Raw genomic sequence first — 24,044 nt, 5'->3', positions numbered from 1 at the left:
GGATCTTCGAACTATGTGCGCCACCCATTACCACTTCTGCTTCGCGACCCGTTGAGCTATGTCAGTGATATTGGTTCTTCCACAGATCTCTTCATTTCTGATTCGTAATTCGTTTGTTACTCATAGGTAAGTATGTTAAAGATGTCAAATCAAGTTATTTCTTCTCAAGTGTTGCCTATTTTTAAAGTATAATGTTTTTGGTGCAGGAGGGGGCAAGGAGTGCGAAGTGGTGGAGGAGGTCCGGCCCGCAGTGTTGGAGGCGAGCGCGCACTGGACGCCGGGGCCCTGGGGACCCTGTCGCGTTGCTGTGGAGCTGCCTGCCACCAGCGCACCATGTTAGTATATGAGTTTGCTTAGCCTCTATCATCATCATCATCATCATCATCATCATCATCATCATCATCATCATCATCATCATCATCATCATCATCATCATCATCATCATCATCATCATCATCATCATCATCATCATCATCATCATCATCATCATCATCATCATCATCATCATCATCATCATCATCATCATCATCATCATCATCATCATCATCATCATCATCATCATCATCATCATCATCATCATCATCATCATCATCATCATCATCATCATCATCATCATCATCATCATCATCATCATCATCATCATCATCATCATCATCATCATCATCATCATCATCATCATCATCATCATCATCATCATCATCATCATCATCATCATCATCATCATCATCATCATCATCATCATCATCATCATCATCATCATCATCATCATCATCATCATCATCATCATCATCATCATCATCATCATCATCATCATCATCATCATCATCATCATCATCATCATCATCATCATCATCATCATCATCATCATCATCATCATCATCATCATCATCATCATCATCATCATCATCATCATCATCATCATCATCATCATCATCATCATCATCATCATCATCATCATCATCATCATCATCATCATCATCATCATCATCATCATCATCATCATCATCATCATCATCATCATCATCATCATCATCATCATCATCATCATCATCATCATCATCATCATCATCATCATCATCATCATCATCATCATCATCATCATCATCATCATCATCATCATCATCATCATCATCATCATCATCATCATCATCATCATCATCATCATCATCATCATCATCATCATCATCATCATCATCATCATCATCATCATCATCATCATCATCATCATCATCATCATCATCATCATCATCATCATCATCATCATCATCATCATCATCATCATCATCATCATCATCATCATCATCATCATCATCATCATCATCATCATCATCATCATCATCATCATCATCATCATCATCATCATCATCATCATCATCATCATCATCATCATCATCATCATCATCATCATCATCATCATCATCATCATCATCATCATCATCATCATCATCATCATCATCATCATCATCATCATCATCATCATCATCATCATCATCATCATCATCATCATCATCATCATCATCATCATCATCATCATCATCATCATCATCATCATCATCATCATCATCATCATCATCATCATCATCATCATCATCATCATCATCATCATCATCATCATCATCATCATCATCATCATCATCATCATCATCATCATCATCATCATCATCATCATCATCATCATCATCATCATCATCATCATCATCATCATCATCATCATCATCATCATCATCATCATCATCATCATCATCATCATCATCCTCATGTCAGATGTTCCAACATGCCAACACTCACCATTCACTGCATATCTGTCTCGTCTCAGAATACTATTTCCTTGGGTAAAGTGAAATTATTAGCTCATTTTTGCGCAAAGGATCAGCCTGGCTGTCCAGCGCGGAAATACTGCCAGTAGGTAAACTTGCCACCATTCCACGTGGGCATGATTTGTATAGTTATTAGGATAAGCTAGCATAAGTTCCTTATTGTATTCTTTTGTCAATAAAAAAAAGCCTAACCGACATTTTCAACATCAATAGCTGAGGATGACGACGATGATGCTGACGACAACGATGCGATCTACGATGAAGACGATGAGACCGACGAAGCGGACAAAGACACAGAGTCGAGCTGTGGCGGCGGGGTACAGAGACGAGAGGCGACGTGCGTGCGGGCGGACGGTCGCGCGCTGCACCCGGCTCAGTGCGCTCATGCGCAGATGCCTACGCTAGTGCAGCCTTGCGAGGTGAGGAAACTCACTTTTGTCTAGTAGGTATCGTCTGTGACTACCACCCTACTGGCAAAGTAGTAGTAGCTTTGCCAGTAAATACCTTCAGAGGTAGGACTTGGTCAGCTTAGAATTTTATAATTCCTAAATTGACTCTGGTCAGGTGGCATTAGGCGGTGGCTAGTTACCGCCTTAACGTCAAAGACGTACCGCCAAGACGTGTCGCGTAGAAACTTTCAAAGGTATAGAATAAACTTGTACTTCTTCCAAGAAAGTCATTCCTCTTAGAGTGCATCGTCACTTAACTTCAGGTATATTCACATATAGGTACATGTATTTTAGACTATCACATTCAAGAGCTAAGTTGTTAGTACTTTAAAAAAATCCAGCATTTAAGAAATCTCTTAGCTCTAATCTCCTCTGTTATAAATCTCCTCTGTACGAGTATATTGCTATAGAGGCTTACTTAGAAACTGCTTTGACGACTGTTGGTCAATAAATAACTAAATAACGGTTGTTGTTAGGTGCCGTGTCCTCGTGATTGTGAAGTAGGCGAGTGGAGCGAGTGGGGCGCATGCCAGCCGACTGACGGGTGTCCGCTCTTCCCTGTGCAACAGTTGACAACTACAGGTACACAACTTTAGCTTTTTTTTAATTACTTTTATCGGATATTTTGAGCTGAATACGAAAAAGTTCTTTATTAGAGTAAAATTTCCATGTTTTATGTTTTTAATTGTTTTTCAAGAGGATACTATCTACCTGATTTAGTTTAGCATTTATAAAAAATCTGTTGAACATCTGCCAGATAAGCCAGCGACACCAGCGTCCCACAATGCGCAACCCTGAACCTATCACCCAAAGACGAAGGCGCTAAGCTTTTTGAACCTGTTATTACACTGGCTATCGTCCCCTGCAAAACAGAACACAGCAATTCTTCTTGGTAGCAGTAATATGCATTGTCATATCCCCAGGTTACAGCGTTCGTCGTCGTCGAGTCACAGCGGCCGCGTCAGGAGGCGGCGCCCCGTGCCCCCCGCTTGAGGAAAAGCGAACCTGTCCGACCCCCCGCTGCGCCGCCTGGAAGGCGTTGTCCTGGGGCCCCTGCGTACTGAACCAGCCCCACACCACGTGTGGACCGGGCAGACGTACTCGAGAACTGCGCTGTATTGGACATGATGGAGTTAGTGTAACATTTGGCTGGTCTAAAAGTTTCTTGCACAGATGTATATGAATTTTCTTTTCTTCAGGGGTACTGAAACTTTTTCTGAAACCAACTTCCGTGTGGAAGAAATTCAATGGATTGAATAAAACTATATTTAGTGTTAACTGTAATTTTGGTCAGAGGTCTGCTACAGGTCGTGAGACCAATTTTAAGTGCTCCCAAAAGTGAAATGTATTTTAGTGGTAATCCTTATTATAGGCTAATTGACTTTTGCACGACCAGAGTTCTGATACAGAGCTCGGGACGGCTTATGAACACTCCCGAAAGTAATAGGCGCAGAAGTCATTTTGCCTACATCTGCCCTGATCTGCCCTGCCCTAAAATCTATCCGCAATTCGCATATTATATTGTGTATGTATTAGCGAATCTCTGTTCTAAAAATGTTTAAGACTGAAAACTCTGACACTCGTTGTACATTTTCTAGAAAGAAGCACAGCGTGCATGGTGTGGCAACGGCGCTCCAGCAAGGAGTGAGAAATGCCGTATAGCTTGCGCTGGCGACTGCGTGGTCTCGTCTTGGGGCAGCTGGTCACCGTGCTCGGCGCCATGCGTCTCACCAGGACACTCCAGACCTACTAAAACTAGACGCAGACACATACTTGCTCACGCTGCACCGAGTGAGTAGCTCTCCATCTATAAAAGTTTTGCTTCTGCGAGCGACTGTGAGGTTTTATCTTGGGGCAGCTGGTTGTGGTACAACAAACCTAATCAGTGATCCTGACTATAAATCCTGCAAATCAAAAACTTTAAATTGGAAGCAATAAAAAACACGTTCATGGTAATGTTATGATATCACTTCATCTTCTCTAGAAAATGTAGTTATACTTATAATTTGTTCACAGACGGTTGGCCGTGCCCAGCGGAGGACCAGTTAATCCAGAACGAGACGTGCAACACCCACGCATGCTCCACCTTCTCCTGGCTGGCGACCCCCTGGGGGCCGTGCGAGAGACGGCGGCAAGACTACATGCCCGCCACTAACTATACGGATTTATTGGTAAGAATTCGTTAGGTGTGATGCCGTTTTTGTTTCACCGTCACCAATGATGCCGGGTTGCCACGCATGACGAGCAGGTGTTGGAATAACGACCCCGTACCGGAAGTTATTTAAAAAATGCTCAGATCATATTATCTTCTCTATATCCACGAATTTGTCTGTCGGAGAAGATGCGCAAGTTATTCGAAGAAGGCGCTTCGATCATTATCTTCTAGATATATCCACGAATTTTATCGGTAAGAAAATGTGTCCAAGGGGTACGTACCTTCTCGAAATTATTTATTGAAATTATTTAACTTTTACACCCGTTGGAATTCAGAGAGTACTACCTATGTTACTTGCTGATCATGTGGTTGTCGTACTTGTGTAGTTTTAAAGCGATTTAGTTAGTTTTAGGCACGAAAGTTTGGTTTGTTTTTTTGTCGAAAATGTTTTAATGTTAATATACTCATGTACGAGTATCTTCTCAGGATAGTGAAACATTCAATGAGAGCGACGACGACGAGCCGTGCATTGAGGAAGGAGAGATGAACAGAGACGTCATGTGTGTGCAGAACAACGCGGATGTGGTGCGCGAATCACTGTAAGTGGATCTTCTTATTTCTTCTCTGTGAAATAAGAATCTTACTCTGAGGTTTCCCTACTTCCTTATACTTTTGCAAGAACTACATTTTATTGAAATCTGCCTCGTAGGCCCAGTGTTTAGTCTTTGTGGCTTCGGATTACGAGTTTACATCGTAATTTAGGGGCTTCTGACTTTACTTTGTTTCTTCCTTATGTCTTTTACGGGTAATTCAAGAAAAATTATGAAACTCTCATCTCTCTCCTATAAGGCGAAAGTTCTAGCCCTTAACTGGGCCTTTATGGACTAGGCTGATTTAACTACTAGGATGAATAGGATGATAATGACGATGAATACTAAAAAGGGGCATAGTTTGTTGTCCTATGGAAGTGGAGACAATTAACTGTGATAATAATTATTCTCTAAAAATTGTCTTTTTTACAAGATGTGCTCCTCTCCGTCGACCAGCATCTCGACGCGCCTGCACCGTGAGATGTCGTCGAGGGTGTAGAGTAGAAGCCTGGATGCCGTGGTCGCCGTGTCCCAACACTTGCGGTATGAATAATAACTACTAGGTACCTAATATTTGAAACGATAAGTAGGTACATGTTAACATACACGTACCTACTTATCGTTTCAAAACTGCTAAGTCTATGGAGAAGCCTCAACGGTAAAAAGACTGGACTCATCACCGAGAGAGAGAGAGAGTCACATTAAAAAAATATGGCAAATATTCTTAAAAATGAATCTAAATCTAGGAGCATCGACAACTTTAGATGAAGTTGTGAACGCACAAACGTTTATTTTAATTTTTATCCAAATACCAATTCCGAGCATAACTCAATTATGATGAACATTTAATAGTGATCATTACAGATTAAAACATTGTAGCCCGCTAAGATTTGGAACACTTTATGTTCTGTGAGGCTGACAATGATGATGGTAAATAATTGTCTTGATTTCTCAGACCCAGGCAAACAAGTACGAGTTCGATCAGTGCACGGCGGTCCCAACTGCGGCCCGCTCCAGGAATCTCGCGACTGTCCTGTCGCGCGGTCGTGTCGCTCCCGTGACGCGACGTGGGTCGCCGGCGAGTGGAGCACGTGCCGACTACCGCCGGGACAGCATTGTGGTGTGGGGTACAGGATTAGAAGTAAGTTAATGGATGACCAGTTAACTAAATTATTTTAGCCTAGCCATAGTTTAAAGATTTTAGTCGACTTCGGTAACGTATTGTGTTTTCCATTAAATTTTAATAAATACTTTAATGCAAAGACTGAACAGCCAAAAGTTTAATAACATCTATCGCGCCGTCACTCCTGTGGTCGCTACAACCCTCCGTGGGTCTAAACCGCTTTTCTCCATTATTGTTTTTTAATTTTTCCCCACACAGATATTTTCCTCAGTATTTTCAAGTCTCCTTTCACTCCATTTTGTAGGTCTTTCTTTTATTTAATTTTTCTGTGTTCTCCATTTTGGTCCTATAGTATTTGACATTACATGCTTTAGCCACTGTAGGATTTACAATGTCTCACTATTGTTTCACCTTTACCTATAGATTTTCTAATTCGTGTTTGTGGCGATAGGATCCATCTGTTATTACTTCTTAGTGGACCAAATATTTTAGAAGCACTTTCCTCTCGAATCCTAGCTATCCATAAAGGATAGCTGACTGACTGACTGCATATAATAAGTACTATTCGGCCAGGCTTATGGTGTGGTTCTGACTCGCACCGCGTGGAGGCAGGCGCCTGCGCCGGCCAGCTAGTGCCGCCCAGCGTAGCGCCCTGCACCGTCACTTGTGACGTCAGCCCGCCGCTCACGTGTGACGTCATCTGCACCGACCCTTTGAAGTGAGTAGCTTGTCTAATATTGGAAGTCAGTTTGGCTTTGGATTTATCTGTTAGATATGCAGACAGTAGCAAAATCAGAACAGGCTAAAAACGAATATCTTGGCAATCCATGGATTCATCATGCAGACACCGGGTCAATCACGTAGTAGAGAAAAAAACGGAGTAGAGAACCGGACTTGTCACTGATGGGTGTAGGGTTAAGGACGTCCTTGACAATAACTAAGACACTTCTCCGCTCGTGTTGTTTTCGGATATCAAAAATTTAAGTCCGAAAATATATTTTTATCCCGAAAATAAATGATAGTTCTTGTGGCAACGGAGTCCTGGACGTCTGTTAGTTATGTATACGTATATTAATGTATAATTATGCTCAAGTAAGTTTCTGCTACATTTTCAATTTTTTCAGGTTTTTGGATGCCTCAGATCCTGATATACCGTCGTGCATTTGTAAAAACATTACTCTAGAACTTCTGCCAGCGGATTCTGACTGCATTCTTCCACCTGGGTAATTATGAATTATGATTTTATTAGTTTGAAATGATGAAAAATTATAGTTGTCACCATTAAAATCCATAACTATAATGGTCAGTACATACTGGCGAATAATGGGATAGCATCTAGGGAAATCTACAAAGAAACTCCAAAGCAAAGCTACTAGTAAAAATCTAGCTAACCTTATACGCTTTCACGCGAGGTTCAACCGTCAAGCTTTAAATTTTTTCTTTGGTTAATTGTTACGTTCAATTCAAAATCCTCTGTCATCCCATTCTGAGGCTGCGGAATCATCTTTTCAACGATTTATTAAAATTAGTTATCTAGTCCATAATACCTACCACAGAACAAAATGCGTACATAACTAACAAATACTCCTTTTCAGTATTGAATGCGGTGAAGGCAGATCGTTGAGAGCTGCTCGGTGCTTGGTAGGAGGTCGCGACGTACCTATGGATGTCTGTAAAAAATATCATCCTCTTACTGGTAAGTTTACGTAACCTTCTTTAAAACATAATTTAAAAAAAAAAATACAGTAAATTACATTAACATAGTAAAAACATCGTTTATAATTGCGTGTGCTTTTCTATTATTTATGTGTATGTGTAGCTTACAATAGCATATCGAAGGGATTATCAAATTGAAAATATCTCTAAATCTAGGCCCTCGCCGAGTTCGTGAGGCAGTAACTGATGGATTTACCTATGACGAAGAATTTGCGTCCCTTCTTCGAGGAACTTGCACAGTTCACTGTGCGAGGGACTGTGCAGTTGGCGCCTGGGCATCTTGGGGACCATGTGCTGCTGAACCTGGCTCCAGAGCTGCCTTCAGATTTCGGACAAGGTACTATATTCGTAGCTTTGTCGACTGTATCAATGAGTATATCTGCAGGATTAGGATTGGGACATGAGCCACCGCAGTACCACCATTAAGGAGAAATAAGAGACAATGCATAACATCCACTCCAGTAGTTACCAGCTTAGAATCCAGAGAGGAATTTCAGGTTTTCCATATAAGCAGATCTTTGTCTACCTGTCAAAATACTTAGCTTCAATGCTCGCTGAGACAAAACCTTCTGCGAAGTTGTGATAGCAATCAGGAGACCACTGAGCGATTGTGAGCGTAATAATTCGGCTGGAAGATTCAGAAGCGTCACGGGATTTTCTATTGAATCAGAGACCCGAAATCTCGCGGACTTACATGCAATTGACAAAGATTATGTTTACCTATACGGAAATGGTATCTAAAGGCGTTTGGGGAGGGAGGGTTTTTGTGCAAAAACAACATCGCCATTTATTTCCAAAACTACTTGTCCTATTCTGATGCGGTTTTAAGTGATGTGTTCGGGTACGATTGATGCATGTTAGGCAGCTCTAACGGTTATATTTCCTTAAGATGGGGATTTATAATTTTATCCTTTTTCAATTACTTCGTAAAATTTAAAAAAAAAAAACATTTTTATACCATTAGATTATGTGTTGTAGGGAAGTGATAGAAGAAGGCTCCGCGGGTGGGCGTGAGTGCGGCGCCACACTGCAGCGCGCCACGTGTCTGGTGCCGGAGCCGCGCTGGGCGCTGGGCGAGTGGACGGTGTGCGCGCCCCGACGCGCGCTGTGTGGACACGCCATCATTAACAGGACCGTTACGTAAGAAGAGAATCATCATTTAAAAAAAACGTGTGCTTTAGACCACACGTCTCTAATAAAAAATCTCTGAAACTGAAAACAAAGCGCCATCTATGTGCCTCAGGCATAACTACATCGCAACAGATTCTTGAAAAAGGGATTGTTTCAAAGTTGTATAAGAACGCCATCTATATATTATAATCTATACTAAAATTATAAAGCTGAAGAGTTTGTTTGTTTGTTTGATTGAACGCGCTAATCTCAGGAACCACTGGTCCGATTTGAAAAATTCTTTCAGTGTTAGATAGCCCATTTTTCGAGGAAGGCTATAGGCTATATATTATCTCCATGTTCCTACGGGAACGGAAACCACGCGGGTGAAAACGTGTGGCGTCAGCTAGTCTATAATATAGGATTTTCATTTGATTTCAAAACTATTTACCTACTTGTGATGAAGACATCATCCAGATAATCCAGTCGTATCGTAAATATCGTATGATTCCAAATATTTGTATAATTAAATATAATTTGTTCAAGTTTGCGTCCGTTAGTCAAATTAAACTTCTAGAATCGTAACCATTATATGGAATTTGTTTAGGTGCAAAGACGCGGACGGGAATAAGTTAGAAGATGCGATGTGCGAGGCGTCTGGGGCCGGCGCAGCGCCGTCCCGCGAGGCCACGTGTCGCGCGCCCTGCCCCGCCGACTGCGTCGTCAGCGCCTGGTCCGAGTGGAGTCCTTGTGAACAGGTCAGTGACATTATACAACATGAATCTGGTACTCGTTTTCCTCAACAGAGTCGTTGTTATACTAATAAAATAAATAAAATAAATAATAAAGGAGATCAATGTTGAGTCAACATCTCCTGAGGATGCTCCGGTTTCGGGGGAATCGTACGTAGAGAGTATTTTGTCGGACCTGAGTGACGTTGTCGCATGGGTTCGTCGGCTTTTCGCGGATGATAGCAAAATAAATAAATCATTATATAATCATGATGAACTTCCGCAAAGTTACGCCTGCTTCTATCCAATATTTAAAAGAGTCGTTGTTAATTTACTTACCAAAGTTTTATTTACTAAATTCCTTTATCGATCGATGCTTGTAGACGAAATGGGGCGGTCGTCGTGACAGGACCCGCGTGGTGCTGCGCGCGGCAGACGACGGCGGCGCTGCGTGCCCTCACCTGGTGGCGGCCGAGCCCTGCGCGCCGCACACCTACTCCTGGCACATCGCGCCGTGGGATGACTGCCAACCTTTGGGTTAGAGAACTCTCTTCTTTGTCGTTACACTCTTGACAGAGTGGTGGTGGTCGTCATTTGGGTGCGATGGCAAGCCTCCCTATCCGTCACCATTCCTCCCGTAGTGTGGCTCTCCTAGCATATTCGTGGAGCGATCTATGGAGAGCGGTTTTTACTTGGTCAGTCCAGCGCATTGGTGACCTGCCACGTGCTCTTGTGTGTGTTAGAGAACTAGACTATTACAAATGATGTAAAGATCATAAGGCGAACAAAACAACAAAACATAAGCATCGAAATGAAAACCTCCTCCTGTTCTGTTCTTAAAGTCTGATTAAAAAGAGGCAATGCAATTATCATCATCATATCAGCCGATTGACATCCACTGCTGGACATAGGACTTTTGTAGGGACTTCCAAACATGATCCTGAGCCGCCTGCATCCAGCGAATCCCTGCGACTCACTTAATGTCGTCAGTCCATCTGGTCGACCAACACTACGCTTTCTAGTCGCCATTCACGCACCACACTAGCACAGGTGCTGGAATGCTCTGGGTCATTATTATATCTGGATTTAAGGAACAAATAGGGAAGGAATCACCAATAAAAATAACACACAGCCTAACTAAGAGTTAAATTAGGTATTCCAAATTACTGCATGGACAATAACAGTACAGTTATAGATAAATTCTATATATTTACAGGTGGCTCGCCATGTGGTGAAGGAACTAAGAAGAGATCTGTACGATGCCTGCGTAGTGACGGAGTTTTTGTTAATGATTCCTATTGTCCTGTAAGTACTTATTTCTTATTAATTTATTATGAAACACGGCTAGAACTCACGTGATACAACGTCGGAGTATACCCAACTAGTTTCGATCCCACACGGGACCCTTAGTCATAAGCTGGTTCTGACAACGCTGCACGAACAAACTATGACGAGGCGGAGTGCGCGGTCGCTCGCAGCGCGCGTTGAGAGATGGGTTGAGGAATGGGAAGTGAAGGTTCCGTTACACTCTCCGACGGTTCCTAAATGTCATTTTGATTGGACCCGTCTTCTTGTTAACAAACGGAACTGACACTATCTTACTCTTACTTAAGTTATTATTTGCGACATCGAATGAAAAAGCGGTTTCTTTCTTCTTTCTTTCGGCTAGCACACACTCATGATCACGATTAAAATTCGGGTGACGACTAATTTTTATTGCTTCACGTGTCTACAAGTTACCAGAAACCTTTCCCTTGACAACACGGAAGCCTTACATAAACGAATATAATGGGTCGTACCAGAAACAAGTTCCTTTTACGCACTGCAAAAGTGTGGAATACTCTTCCAGCTTCCGTTTTCCCCACCACCTTTCGAGTCAAGAGTGAATAGGCATCTTCTAGGCAAGCGCGTTCCACCATAGGCTGCATTGCTTACCATTAGGCGTGATTGCAAGCAGCTAAGCTTAAGCTTATACAAAAATAAAACTACAAATCATTAAATTACGCTACTGCAGACTTGTAGGTAAGTACATATAAATATTACAACTGCGTCGGAACGTGCGGTAAATTACTAGAACCGTCTGATTATACAATACAATACATTGCTGGTTGTGTATGAACAGAACGCCACAGCGTCTGAAGCCCGTGAGTCGTGGTGCTACGTGCCGTGCGGCGTGGACTGCGAAGTGGGCGAGTGGGGCGCCTGGGACGCGACCGCTTGCTCCTGTGGGGACGCCTCCACTGCGCGACACATGCGACGCTTGAGGTGACTAATTTAGTGGCCCAAGTGGTCTTCTATAACACGAGAGAGGGGATTTGAAGCGTAGACAGACCACAGTGTTGTAATGCAGTTTGGTGATGTTTTACCACATAATACAGATGAACCAAAATGAGTCTTTACAAGCAGCGTGGTGAAGCCGGAGAAACCCATAAAACCACAAGCGTCTCGCGCCTCCTTGACTATATACATAACTTACTTTTTTCATAATTTGTATTTCAAAATTTAACACTAACAATTTAATAATCAATAATTACCATTAAAAATCACTCCGTCTTATTTATTTAGTTTTTGTAAACATTGTGAATAATATTGAAAATTACTGATGCGCAGCTTCGCGTCGTACTGACTCCAGAATGTATTAGTTATTGAATTTTGTATTTAGAGCGGTTTCGTGTTCTCAAGAACATCGTCGTGTTTCGTGCGCTCTAACTGCCTATTATTCTTTAATCTGTGTGTTTTCTCTGTAACGATCTATGCTCTCTTTGGCATGGGTGTAACAACACCAAGTTTGCAGCTCAGCTATATTTAGCCTTTATTTCTTTTAAGCAATTCTCAGTTTAAAGTGAGTATTCTGAACACTTAGTTGTTTTCAGACAACATTTGACAGCGGCGGTGTGGCCCGGGCGAGCGTGTCCCACGACAGAACAACGCGCGCCGTGTCCCCGCGAGCCGTGCCTGCGACTCGTTGCTAGACCCCTGCTGGGATGTCACGTACAGGTATTGAGCTAAGACGCTATCGTTATTAACCCATATTCGGCTCACTGCTGAGCTCAAGTCTCCTCTCAGAATGAAATGAATATGATTCACAATATTTGTCAGGAGTAACATAATTACCAAATCAAACTTTAACTAAAATAAGACCCTAGAATGGCAGAGAATGAGTAGAGTCACGCACTTGTGAACGTTGTGTGTAGGGTTAAAGGATCCTTTGACAGTTAACAAACACTCCCTTTTTCCACTCAAGTCACTCTCCCCGCCTATCCCAAGTAACGCAAAAAGAATTACACAAAAAGTAATATGGACGGCTCGAACGCCACGAGCACGAACCAACACGAGATCGAGCGACGTCATATCCGGTCCAGACTACTATTTCCTTCAACTGTTTATTATTTCAGACTTCATCAGGCGAAGAAGCTGACAACGCTTGCGGTTGGGGCGTGAAACTGTCTCACGCGCGCTGCGAACTCACCAGCATTTCTGATGAACCGACATCTGATGCCTACCTGGAGCCCTGGCGATGTGCCTCCGCTTTACCTGGCCGTATTGTTGCACCACCTCTACATCACCAGGTAACTTTTATTTTAATAACAACATGATGAGGCATCATTAAAATTTAACAACTTTTGAAGGTTATTATAGTTTTAGACAGAATTGGGCCCATTTCAGACTATTTTAGTATTTTAGTCGAGTACGAACTATTTTTGGGCGGTAAATTCAAAAATTATTCGTACATGACTAAAATAATAAAGTAGTCCGAACTAGGCATTAAGGTGTATAGGCGAAGATTAGCAATCCCCGTAAGTATAGCTAGGCTTTGTTGAGTTTATAAACTTTGTTGATTCAGAAACTAATTTAGCTTTGCTTTGCAAATATGAATAAACTAGCGGACGCCCGCGACTTCGTCCGCGTGAAATTTAGTTTTTCAGATATCCATGGATTTCATCCATGAACCATGGATTTTTCCGGGATGAAAAGAAGCCTTTGTGTAAATCTAGAGTACAATCTAATTCCGTTCCAAATTTCAGCTAAATCGGTTCAGTAGTTACGCCGTCAAAGAGTAACAAACATCCAAACAAACATCCATACAAACTTTCGCGTTTATAATATTAGTAGGATAGGATGATGATGCGGCAAAACAGTCCATAAATATAGATTTTTTTTTTAAGAATATTTGCCATATCTTTTTTTTTAATATGACCAATATTCCCATTCCCCTCCAACTAATCGGAAAAAACTGTACTAGGAGTGGGTACGACAATAGACCAACGGGGCGGGGATCGAACCACCACCCCTCGGTGATGAGTCCGACCGCTCTTACCGTTGAGCTATTGAGGCTATAAAACAGTTTGTAACAGCATGAAAGGTTCCATATGAAAACAGCATAAAATATCTGTTGCACGGGCGAACGGACAGCGGAATCTTAGCAATAGGAACCGTTTTACTCTTTGGGTACGGAATCCTAACGATAGATTATGTGTAGGAGGACGAGGAGTGCGAGGCGGAGTGCGGCTGCAAGGAGTCGGAGCTGGGCCAGCCGGGCCCCTGGGGCTCCTGGGGCCCGTGCCGCGGCGGCGCGCGCTCGCGCACCCGCCAGCTGCTGGTCCCACCACGTCGTGCTTGCAGGACTTCTTCTAGGTACTATATTATCTGTATATATAAAAGCGATTTCTGGGTTCGATCCCCAGCTAGGCCGATTGAGGTTTTCTTAATTGGTCCAGAAAAAAAAAAAAGGTCTGGCTGGTGGGAGGCTTTGACCGGGGCTAGTTACCACCCTACCGACAAAGAAGTACCTTTAGCCAAGCGATTTAGCGTTCCGGTTCGATGTCGTGTAGAAACCGAAAAGGGTGTGGATTTCATCCTACACCTAACAAGTTAGCCCGCTTCCATCTTAGATTGCACCATCACTTACCGTCAGGTGAAATTGTAGTCAAGGGCTAACTTGTGAGAATAAAAAAAAGCGAGGTATCCGTATAAAGGCTAGTTGCTTCGACTGGTGACAGAAGGGCTGGCTCATTTTTTGCGCAAAGGATCAGCTTGGCTACCCAGCCCGGAAATGCAGCTAGTATTTTTGCCACTATTCCACGTGGGCATGATTTGTATACTTTTTTGAACTCGGTAAAAAACAGAGTAACACTTCGCAAGGCATAAGAAACACGTTCTACAAAGTGCCGTCAACCTGACATGTAGCTGTCAAGTCTGATCTGCCTGTAATTAAACCGACAACCACACCCTTGCAAAACTTCTTGGCTGTCGGTAATAGTTCCTTATTCATCCATGATGCTACATGAGAGAACTCATGCTCTAGCACATAAAAAACCGTATTACAAATGTAAAATCTCAATATCAATCAGCATAATAATATGCAGATACATAACAATCGAATGGGCCAACTGCACCGGCGACGCAGACGAGATCCCCGACCTGCTCGCCGTAGAACCTCGCGAGGACAAGCCGCGCCGCGCCTGGCTCGGCCGCGACAGAGATCACGACGTGTATCACGACGGATACATCGGTAAATATATAACAATCTACGCAGATACATAAAAATTGAATAAACCAACTGCACCGGAGAAGCAGTTGAGAATCGAGACTGGTGGACTGATATTGCCCCCTATCTTGATATATTGTATTTTTTCTTTAGATTGACTCTGTAACAATCATTATCATAATATTATGTCATTGCATGCTTAATTTACTCTCCGAGTCACAGAAGTGTTTTTACAATGAGTTTGCAACTGCGAAAGCGGTTATTACTTAATGATTTAATAAAAGAAAGAAAGCCTCTTCCGAAGCTGTATAAGCTAATCCGTGAACCAAGAAAACAGTTAATATTAAGGGACACCGGGAATATTTTTGTAATATTTCTCCCGTTTACTTGTACGTTGGTGGATTTATTTGTCAACGTTCCGTGCTTGCGTTCTACAAATCGTCTTTTAAGCCGTTATTTCCTACAATACAAGCATATACATGATGTAAAGTAGAGGGCAAAATGTATTACCCTGCGAGACTCTAGCTTAAATATAATAATTACTATGTTTATTCTGAATATTAACAAAATCAAATGTTTCACAGAGGGAACCAGTTCATTGTTGGCAGTGGTGTGGACAGCGACTATTTTCCTCAGCTTGTACGGTGTATTCATGCTTTACCGTATTGTACTCAGGTAAAGGTTATTCCTTCCAAGTCCTCAAACTCACTATTTACCGTGTAAAAATACATATCATTTTTAATAAACAAATTTATATATTATTATACGCAATAGTTTTTTCTTTATCATGTAATATTTGGTTTCTAACTGACCATATATTGTTTCTTTCACAGGTGCTTACGAAGTAGGAAAATGAAATCTGTTACCAAAGTTTAAGACAACAAGACTTAAAGAAATGGCTACAGCTTCTCCTGATTGTGCGATTTCGCATGTTTCAGGTACATCACGGATTTAGTCTTCGTTACCTGTTTTGTTACCTGTTTTAATATTACATTCCATACTATTGAGTTTAGAAGTTATCTTATTTTTGTTATTTATTCTTAGAGTGGTTTGTTATTTTGGATTTTAATACAATTTATTATTACCAGATATTATGCGGTGTTTAACATCGTTTTTTGTGAATTTAACATTACTTTCTAGTTACTCCCCCTGTGCGACTAAAATAATCATCTTTTTAACTGTAACCGTATCATATCAGAAAATAGTTCTTATCAATAAAATTAAATGGTATAACACTTACCAATATTCTGATAATAGGAACGTAAAAGCCAGCGATCAGTCTGTCCGCATGAGTGCTTCCATGTTTTTACGACGTATATGAATATGCTAATTTAGACGATTTTTATGACATTTCCATGCGAAAATAGCCGCGACTCGATGGGGCTTTACGGATTGACAATATTACTAGCTCGAGCTACGGTAGTAGCTTTAGAATTCGTCTTACTTAGCTTAGAAATGATCGAAAGTATTAATGTGGTGTTAAGGTGAACCTCCGAATTTGAGATTTATAATCTTTATTTATCCGAAAATCTACAGTTATTTTAGTAGGTAATCGTGCTAACTGCGATCAGTTATGAGTTTATTTTGCTAAAATATTTAAACATCTCGGTCTATTAAATAAGTTTTACCAAAGAATTATATTTTGATATGAAAATAAAGCTATTTTTAAGCTAATCAAACTATTTAATGCACAAAAATAGTCCTAGCTGTTTGTTTCAGTTATATTTTTTGTACAAATTGAGTTATATTTTCTTAAAAGGAAAGAAAGAATAATCCGAGGAACTGTTTCGTATAAGATATGCAAGACTAGTCAATAGCGACCAAAACACATCATACAACATATCAGTGTTAAATATAAATCATCATTGAGTAGGTCGTCACCTGATATAACTTCTCGCCCATTGTCGACATACCAATGCTTACGAGGATCAAGAACAACTTTAGGGCTTTGGCGCACAAAATTAATGTAACGATAGATATAAGGCGCTAATATCCCCATGGTAATATTTGGTCATAATCATATATTATTACACTTTTCGTAGATTTTGCATTTAAGCCCATGTATTGTGTCAAGTATGTATTAACGATGTGAGTGTGTTCTTCGTGCTTACTTCTTTAAAGTTAAGGTGTTTTCATTCTTTTTCTCATTTTCATGTTTCATTCTATCATTTTCTTTCATTTTATCATCAATATGATATACGTGATGATGATTTAGAAATACAAAAACGCTATCTGCCTCTCGTTCGTTATCAATGTTTTTCAATAAATTCTATTTTGTATCTGATATTTATCTACATCTTGTTCCTTCACGACAATATGAATTAAAATTACTCATATCAACTTTACAATTGTATAACTGTATTATAAAATTTTAGTTGTTAACGTTAACCTTATACATTTTGCTATATTTTAGTCATTCTATCCTGTTCGCTGTCATCTGTACCTTTTGTCCTTGAAGTGTATTAACCGTATTATAATTATTATGCCATTATTATAATAATAATATGATATTGATGTGAAACATGATAGTTAAGGAATCGTGTTAGACAATACAATATTTGATATTTAATAAAATTTGATTGTGTTTTATAAAAACCTTCTTTTATTTATATACTAGCCTCTACATTTAACAATTAATTATGCAATTTCTATCTCTTCAATGTCATAGAGTTAATTTACTACCTATTTATCTACAACTTTAGTGGATCCTTTTAACCTTTCAAGAGTGTCCATATCATATTCTAAATCATGCAATCCTCTTTTGACTATATCATTGGCTCTTGCTGATCTTAATTTTCGTCTACTTTCCTCCAACTCTTTTTCCGTGAATGCTAAGTTTTCTACATTATTGAGCAGAACCTGAAATATGAATATATAAGTTCCATTTAATAACAGTAGTCGGCGAAACGTACCGTTCCTGTACAAATTAAAATAATATCAAGGCAATAGTGTTTTCGATACCAGACCAGTTTCACCGAATGCACTGATACCTAAGTCTTGAGTATCAAAGCCATTGATTACTAAGATTTATATATTTATTTAGTTAGCCCTTGACTACACCTGATGGTAAGTGATAATGTAATCTAAGATGGAAGCGGGCTAACTTGTTAGGAGTAGGATGAAAATCCACACCCCTTTCGGTTTCTACACGACATCGTACCGGAACGCTAAATCGCTTGGCGGTACGTCTTTGTCGGTAGGGTGGTAACTAGCCACGGCCGAAGCCTCCCACCAGCCAAAAATGTTATATGTTATATGGCAGTTAAGTACGAGTGTAAGTACTACATTTTAATAAATTGATTTACCTGATGGATTGAATTAACTAATTGCACTAGTGATTCCTTAAATTGTAAAAATATTTCTGTCGCTCTTTGATATCTGTAACAAACAAAATAAATTCACATCAAAAAAATATTGTACACAAATAGGTACTCTAGTACAATATTTTCCAAGATAAATATATTAAATATGTATACAGGAAGAAAAAGAGTTCCACGATACTAAATTATTTGTACCTATAACCTTTAAGGTTTTTTGACCAATCGGAACATAAGAGCGTTGGGAATTGTTTGCAAGCAAAATTAAAAATTCATAAGTGGCGACATTTCAACTTACGTTCCCAACGCACTTACGTTCCTATTGGTCGAAAAACCTTGAAGGTTGGATACCATTAATTTAAGATAATGAACGATAAATAAATGCAAAAAGTTGTTTGTACAAAAATTAAATTTGGCATGGGGGTAACTTATAATTAGAAGGTGTCCGCTAAGAACGGATTCTGCAATAGGGCCGGATTAAAGAGGTCAAAGGGCGGACGAAGTTGCATGCGTCCGCTAGTTTAAGATAAATATGATTGTTGTCTGGCAAATTCGTTGATGACACTCCCATGATTTACGGGCGACGGGGGAAAAGACGAAAAAGTGAGATCCATCAGTCGTGGGTTTTTCATTCATCGCCCCCAGGCCCGCGCGGACCATCGGGAGTGTTACGAACGATGTTGCCAAGTTATAGTTACTTGTGGTCATGCACAGTGTCGGTGAAGGCATAGTCCAAGGCCAGCCGCAGCGCGCGCGCGGCTCGGGGCGCCGCGGACGCTGCCAGCACCCGCCTAGCGCCGCGCTCCTGGCAGCGCGCGCGCACCAGCAGCTTGCACGCGTCGCCACACGCGGCGGTCCTCTCCCAACCACTCCTGTACATCATCATTTAACCTTACAATCATCGTTTTTTTATATTCTTTACAAGTTAGCCCTTAACTATAATATCACCTGATGGTAGGTGATGATGCAATCTAAGATGGAAGCGGGCTTACTTGTTAGGAGGAGGTTGAAAATTCTCCATTCGGTTTCTACACGGCATCGCACCGGAACGCTAAATCGCTTGGCAGTACGGCCGAAGCCACCCACCAGCAAGGCCTGGACCAATTAAGAAAACCTCAATCGGTCAAGCCGGGATCGAACCCAGGACCTCAGTCTTGTAAATCCACCGCGCATTTTACTGCGCTACGGAGGCCATCGTTAAAACAATAGAAATGGAGTTAATGGCGCTTGAATTTCTCCTCGCCCATGCAACAACTCGAACCTTCAAAAAAAAGTCAAATATTCTAAAATCCCTGTAACCAACTGTTGACAAAACTGACTCACTTCAATCGTATGTCTATAGTGACGTGACTTTTAATCAGCATGGCTAAGTTGTGTTGTATATACACACTTATGTTTATAGGGAGGTAAAAGGTATCCCATATTCGTTAGACGTACTTCCCAATAGAAGCAAGCTTCCAAGCCGGAAGGGCATCATCTAGTAGCCGCAGAGCCGAATGCGCGTACTCCACAGCCGCCTTTAATCGCATGCTGACGTTTGCCAGACCGTCGCGTAGGGAATGCACTCGCTCAAACTCTTCTTCTAATGATACATCTGGACGTTGACCGTCGCTCCATATCGCTCCTGGAACCAAAATCGTGTTGGATGTACCTACCTTCAACTGCCTCGTTACAGTTAAAATAGCCGTTCACCTATGTGGCTATAGAACAGCGGTTCCCAAAAGGTGTTCCGCGGAACCCTGAGGTTCCGTGAAAGGCCCTCAGGGGTTCCGCGAAAATTTAAGATTTCCATATTGTAAATCGTTTCACTTGTGATAATTTATTATTCATTTTCAATTAACTTGTTTTAAAATATTGCATTCCAAAACTCCATGGCACCATATAGGAAACTGATATGCTTCTGGCGCGCTACCACACGCGACGTAAGTGTATTTCCGTCTTTAGTTTATTTCTTTCTTAAGCTAGGGTTCCGAAGTCAAAAGAATTCGGGAACAGCTGCTATAGAGTATATCTAAATTGTTAAGGACTTGATAGTTCGAGTAATATAGGTGGGGCTATGAAATACCAAGTAAGTAACTGATATCGATCCCGTTTATGTAAGTTAACGTCCGTTATTACCTAATCGTTAAAGATAATGATATAGATACCTTAACAAAGGCAAGAGAACTACGTGAGAGACGAATAACTTAATCTTAGCATTCCATGGATTCACCGTGCAGATGCCAGATCTATTGTGTGGCAGAGATAAAGACTCCGAGCAGAACCCTGGACTTGTGACCAACAGGGTTAATGATATCCTTTTAAATCTATTAACATTCCCCTTCTCTGCTTGTGCTGTTCTCCCTGTCTAGCCAAACGTGGTGACCTTCATGTAGGAGATCAGATGTCTGTCTAGAGCCTTTCCAATGGATCTCACTCGAGCCCAAGATGTCTATATTCTTCCGTTATACTTAAGTATAACGGAAGAATATAGACATCTATATTTAGGTTTCCGTTATACTTAAGTATAACGGAAGAATATAGACATCTTGGGCTCGAGTGAGACCCATTGGAAAGGCTCTAGACAGACATCTGATAATACCTACTGTTATCTGGTATACCTACTGTTATCTTTTTTACCTAGCAACTGCTGCAGCTGTGAGTATAAAGATCGTATTCTCAGGAGTTGAGCGTGGAGCTGTCGCTTGTCTCGTTGCAATTCCTTCTCCCGACTACGAAGCCAGGACAACTCCAATCTACGCATTTCCTATAACAAACAAACCATTGAGAATGAACGCGTATTCGCTATAACGACACAAAACAAGATATATTTTTAAATGCTTTTTTTTGCTATAGAAAAACAGCGTTTATTTGTGCGTAATCTGTAGCATTACACCTTTGATTATATATACGTATATATAATCAAAGCATTACACGGTTGTTTTACGACGAAGAGCTTGCTGGTGTAATCAATGATGTTAAATGCAGAACAGACAACGCTAAAAGCTAACGCTTTTAGCAATAGAAGTAGCAAGGGGGCGTGGCCCGCGCACACCCGGGTGTGCGGAACAACGCAAGCGTGTCCGCGCATGTACTAGCAGTCTTGTTTTGTTCTGTGACAAAAGGAATAAATAATAATCAACACTAGAGTAAGGGTGACATATTTAATTTTTCACTAAATATTAAACGGCCATTTAGGCCACGCCTCTGGGTACGCTGGTATCAATACAAAGGATTGACAATTTATAAATCTAGTTATCTCTTATACCTGTGATGTTAAATATCTTTTAAGTATATTTAAATTTATCTATAAAACTCATATTTATGTAACAACTAATTTCAATTTATTAAGAGTAAAGGCGGATTTACATTTGTCTGCCGTGACGTGACGCATCAGAAGGGAATCGGTATCATACATTTTGTATGCAACGCATCAGACCCCCCGGCGACGCCGCTGAGGTCCCATAAGGAGCCTACGGCACTTATACAATCAGAAAAAAAAAAGCATCAGAATTCAGAACCCATCACGACATGTCACAACCCATAAGTGTAAACGTTGCCATATAAAATGTATGATACCGATTCTGTTCTGATGCGTCACGACACGACACGTCAGACAAATGTAAATCCGCCTTAAGTGACTAAGCATAAGTAGACATGACCTCCGTGGTTTCACCCGCGTACTCACGTAGTTCCATTCCCGTAGGAATACTAGTTTAGATTATACTAATATAGATGATTATATTTACCTTCCGGTTAACATTAGCAACAAAATCTTCATTTTCCGCTGCCAACATCGGTCGTTTGTATAGGTCCAAATTTACGAACAACTGAAAACAATTGTTTTTATGTACACATTTGCACTGAGCTCAATGAAACACGAGAGCAAAACAAATTACCTGATGCATTGTTTTTGAATACGATTCAGCATTGGTCATAGGAACAGTTATTTCTTCGAATTCTTTTATTTCCTGAAACAAGAACAAGAATTATCTAAAGAGTTAAAGAACTGCACACTGACAAGCTACAAGCTTACATACGAAAAAGGTTCAGAATAGAATAATTAAAATATAAATAAATTGAAATATTTACAAGAAATGTACGCCGTCTAATTGCTTGCCTACCTATTTGATCAACTTCAAAAAGTGATATATGGCTATATTTTAAATTAGATGAACAAATCTTGTTCATCTAATTCTACTGTAAACTGTAATATATGTAAGAAGAATTATTCACGCAAAGGACGCATTATCATTAATCACCCCCTGATAGTTATTTTGGAAATATATTTCATGTACAGAATTGACCTCTGTACAGATTTATTATAAGTAATAAGTATAGATTAAAAATAATTAAAATAGTAACCTGCTGTATAGTTTCAAGCTCCGCTGCTACGACGGTCAACCTCTGCGCTGGATACAATTTCTCACTGTTAGCGATGTCCTGCTCCAACCGCGCGAGGGCTGCTAACACCGTCTCTTTGCCTACCGCACGCTGCCAGGAACTCTGTGACTGATCAGCATTTTTTGACGTGAAAACGTCTTTTAATTCGATAGTGCCGGCTGCACACTCGAAAAAAGATAACGTCATGCGTCGTTCCCTCGCTCAAGGGTTGCCAACTTTTTTTAAAAGAAATAAAGTATTTTCTGGTATTTTCTTATGACGTTGTCACGTTCAGTAAACCGACTTTACAGACTACCGATTTTTTAACCCCCGACGCAAAAAGAGGGGTGTTATAAGTTTGACGTGTCTGTCAGTCTGTCTGTGGCACCATAACTCCTGAATGGATGAAGGGATTTCATGCTAGTTTTTTTTTAATGAAACGTCACTTATGTGCGAGTGTTTGTATACATGTTTGATGAAAATCGGTTGAGCCGTTTAAAAGTTCTGGGGGTTGAAAGTGGGGAAGAATAATCGAATGTCTGCAAATATACTCAAATGAAAGCGCACTGAAAGAGATTATTGATGACTTGATCGAGAGTGTAATTAATAATTTCATGGCCACCGGGGGGTTTTCAAAATTTTAATTTTTTTTAATACCTTACTGCTCTGGGTTCACGCCATTTTTAAGCCTCTGATAAGCAATAACCAGAGGTTGACTCAAAAAATCTTTAAAACGAGACAATAATTGAATGAACAATAGCACGGTTAAGGTCGGACTCAATACCGAAAGGAGAAGGGATCTATTTATTTACTACTTATTACACTAATATTTATCGTAACTACTCCTAACATAGCTACTTTCTACGACTAGTAGGACAAAAGGAATATTGATCATATTTAAATTATATAATTTTCATCGTACGTTTTCACGTACTCGTATGTACATAAAGCAATAATACGCAATACAAAATTCATTCGAAATTATAAGCAAAGTTTAATTGAAAAGTCGCACAATTAAGAGCGCGCAGCACGTTGGTACGATATGGATAAAATTCGAAGCGCAAACGAGACGCCGAATTATGACTTTCACGTGAGTGAAAAGCACGGAGCGATTGACGCGCGACGTAAATTTTGTGACGTGAGCGCCAAAACCATTTTTACCTAATTGCAAGTAAATTAAACAACA

The 24,044-nt window shown here is 40.5% G+C and overlaps 2 protein-coding genes across 2 annotated transcripts in view; one reads left to right on the top strand and one right to left on the bottom strand.

The window, feature by feature from the left end:
• LOC112054703 (thrombospondin type-1 domain-containing protein 7A) overlaps positions 1-17,774 on the top strand; it is a 108,390-nt gene extending 90,616 nt beyond the window's left edge. Inside the window, exons 6-29 of the mRNA XM_024094569.2 lie at positions 207-335; positions 2,031-2,236; positions 2,743-2,848; positions 3,190-3,398; positions 3,865-4,057; positions 4,283-4,437; positions 4,908-5,020; positions 5,445-5,554; positions 5,967-6,152; positions 6,708-6,852; positions 7,259-7,357; positions 7,730-7,830; positions 8,007-8,187; positions 8,829-8,990; positions 9,568-9,718; positions 10,075-10,228; positions 10,908-10,996; positions 11,814-11,956; positions 12,565-12,688; positions 13,087-13,260; positions 14,172-14,326; positions 15,058-15,203; positions 15,764-15,854; positions 16,013-17,774. Of these exons, the coding sequence (XP_023950337.2) occupies positions 207-335; positions 2,031-2,236; positions 2,743-2,848; positions 3,190-3,398; positions 3,865-4,057; positions 4,283-4,437; positions 4,908-5,020; positions 5,445-5,554; positions 5,967-6,152; positions 6,708-6,852; positions 7,259-7,357; positions 7,730-7,830; positions 8,007-8,187; positions 8,829-8,990; positions 9,568-9,718; positions 10,075-10,228; positions 10,908-10,996; positions 11,814-11,956; positions 12,565-12,688; positions 13,087-13,260; positions 14,172-14,326; positions 15,058-15,203; positions 15,764-15,854; positions 16,013-16,055 (3,365 nt within the window). The 3' untranslated portion in view covers positions 16,056-17,774. The remainder of the gene's footprint in view (positions 1-206; positions 336-2,030; positions 2,237-2,742; positions 2,849-3,189; positions 3,399-3,864; positions 4,058-4,282; positions 4,438-4,907; positions 5,021-5,444; positions 5,555-5,966; positions 6,153-6,707; positions 6,853-7,258; positions 7,358-7,729; positions 7,831-8,006; positions 8,188-8,828; positions 8,991-9,567; positions 9,719-10,074; positions 10,229-10,907; positions 10,997-11,813; positions 11,957-12,564; positions 12,689-13,086; positions 13,261-14,171; positions 14,327-15,057; positions 15,204-15,763; positions 15,855-16,012) is intronic.
• A 74-nt stretch (positions 17,775-17,848) lies between these two features.
• On the bottom strand, positions 17,849-23,184 carry LOC112054702 (uncharacterized). Its single transcript, XM_052884470.1, has 8 exons — positions 22,841-23,184; positions 22,375-22,446; positions 22,225-22,305; positions 21,116-21,242; positions 19,934-20,120; positions 19,195-19,368; positions 18,485-18,557; positions 17,849-18,038 (listed from the first exon to the last, which is right to left on the bottom strand). Exons 1-8 carry the CDS (start codon positions 23,063-23,065, stop codon positions 17,862-17,864), a joined length of 1,116 nt encoding a protein of 371 aa, XP_052740430.1. The 5' UTR covers positions 23,066-23,184; the 3' UTR covers positions 17,849-17,861.
• Positions 23,185-24,044: the final 860 nt, after the last annotated feature.

Source organism: Bicyclus anynana, chromosome 11 (genome assembly GCF_947172395.1).
Source record: "Bicyclus anynana chromosome 11, ilBicAnyn1.1, whole genome shotgun sequence".
Taxonomy (NCBI): domain Eukaryota; kingdom Metazoa; phylum Arthropoda; class Insecta; order Lepidoptera; family Nymphalidae; genus Bicyclus; species Bicyclus anynana.
This window is presented reverse-complemented; position numbering and strand designations above follow the sequence as displayed.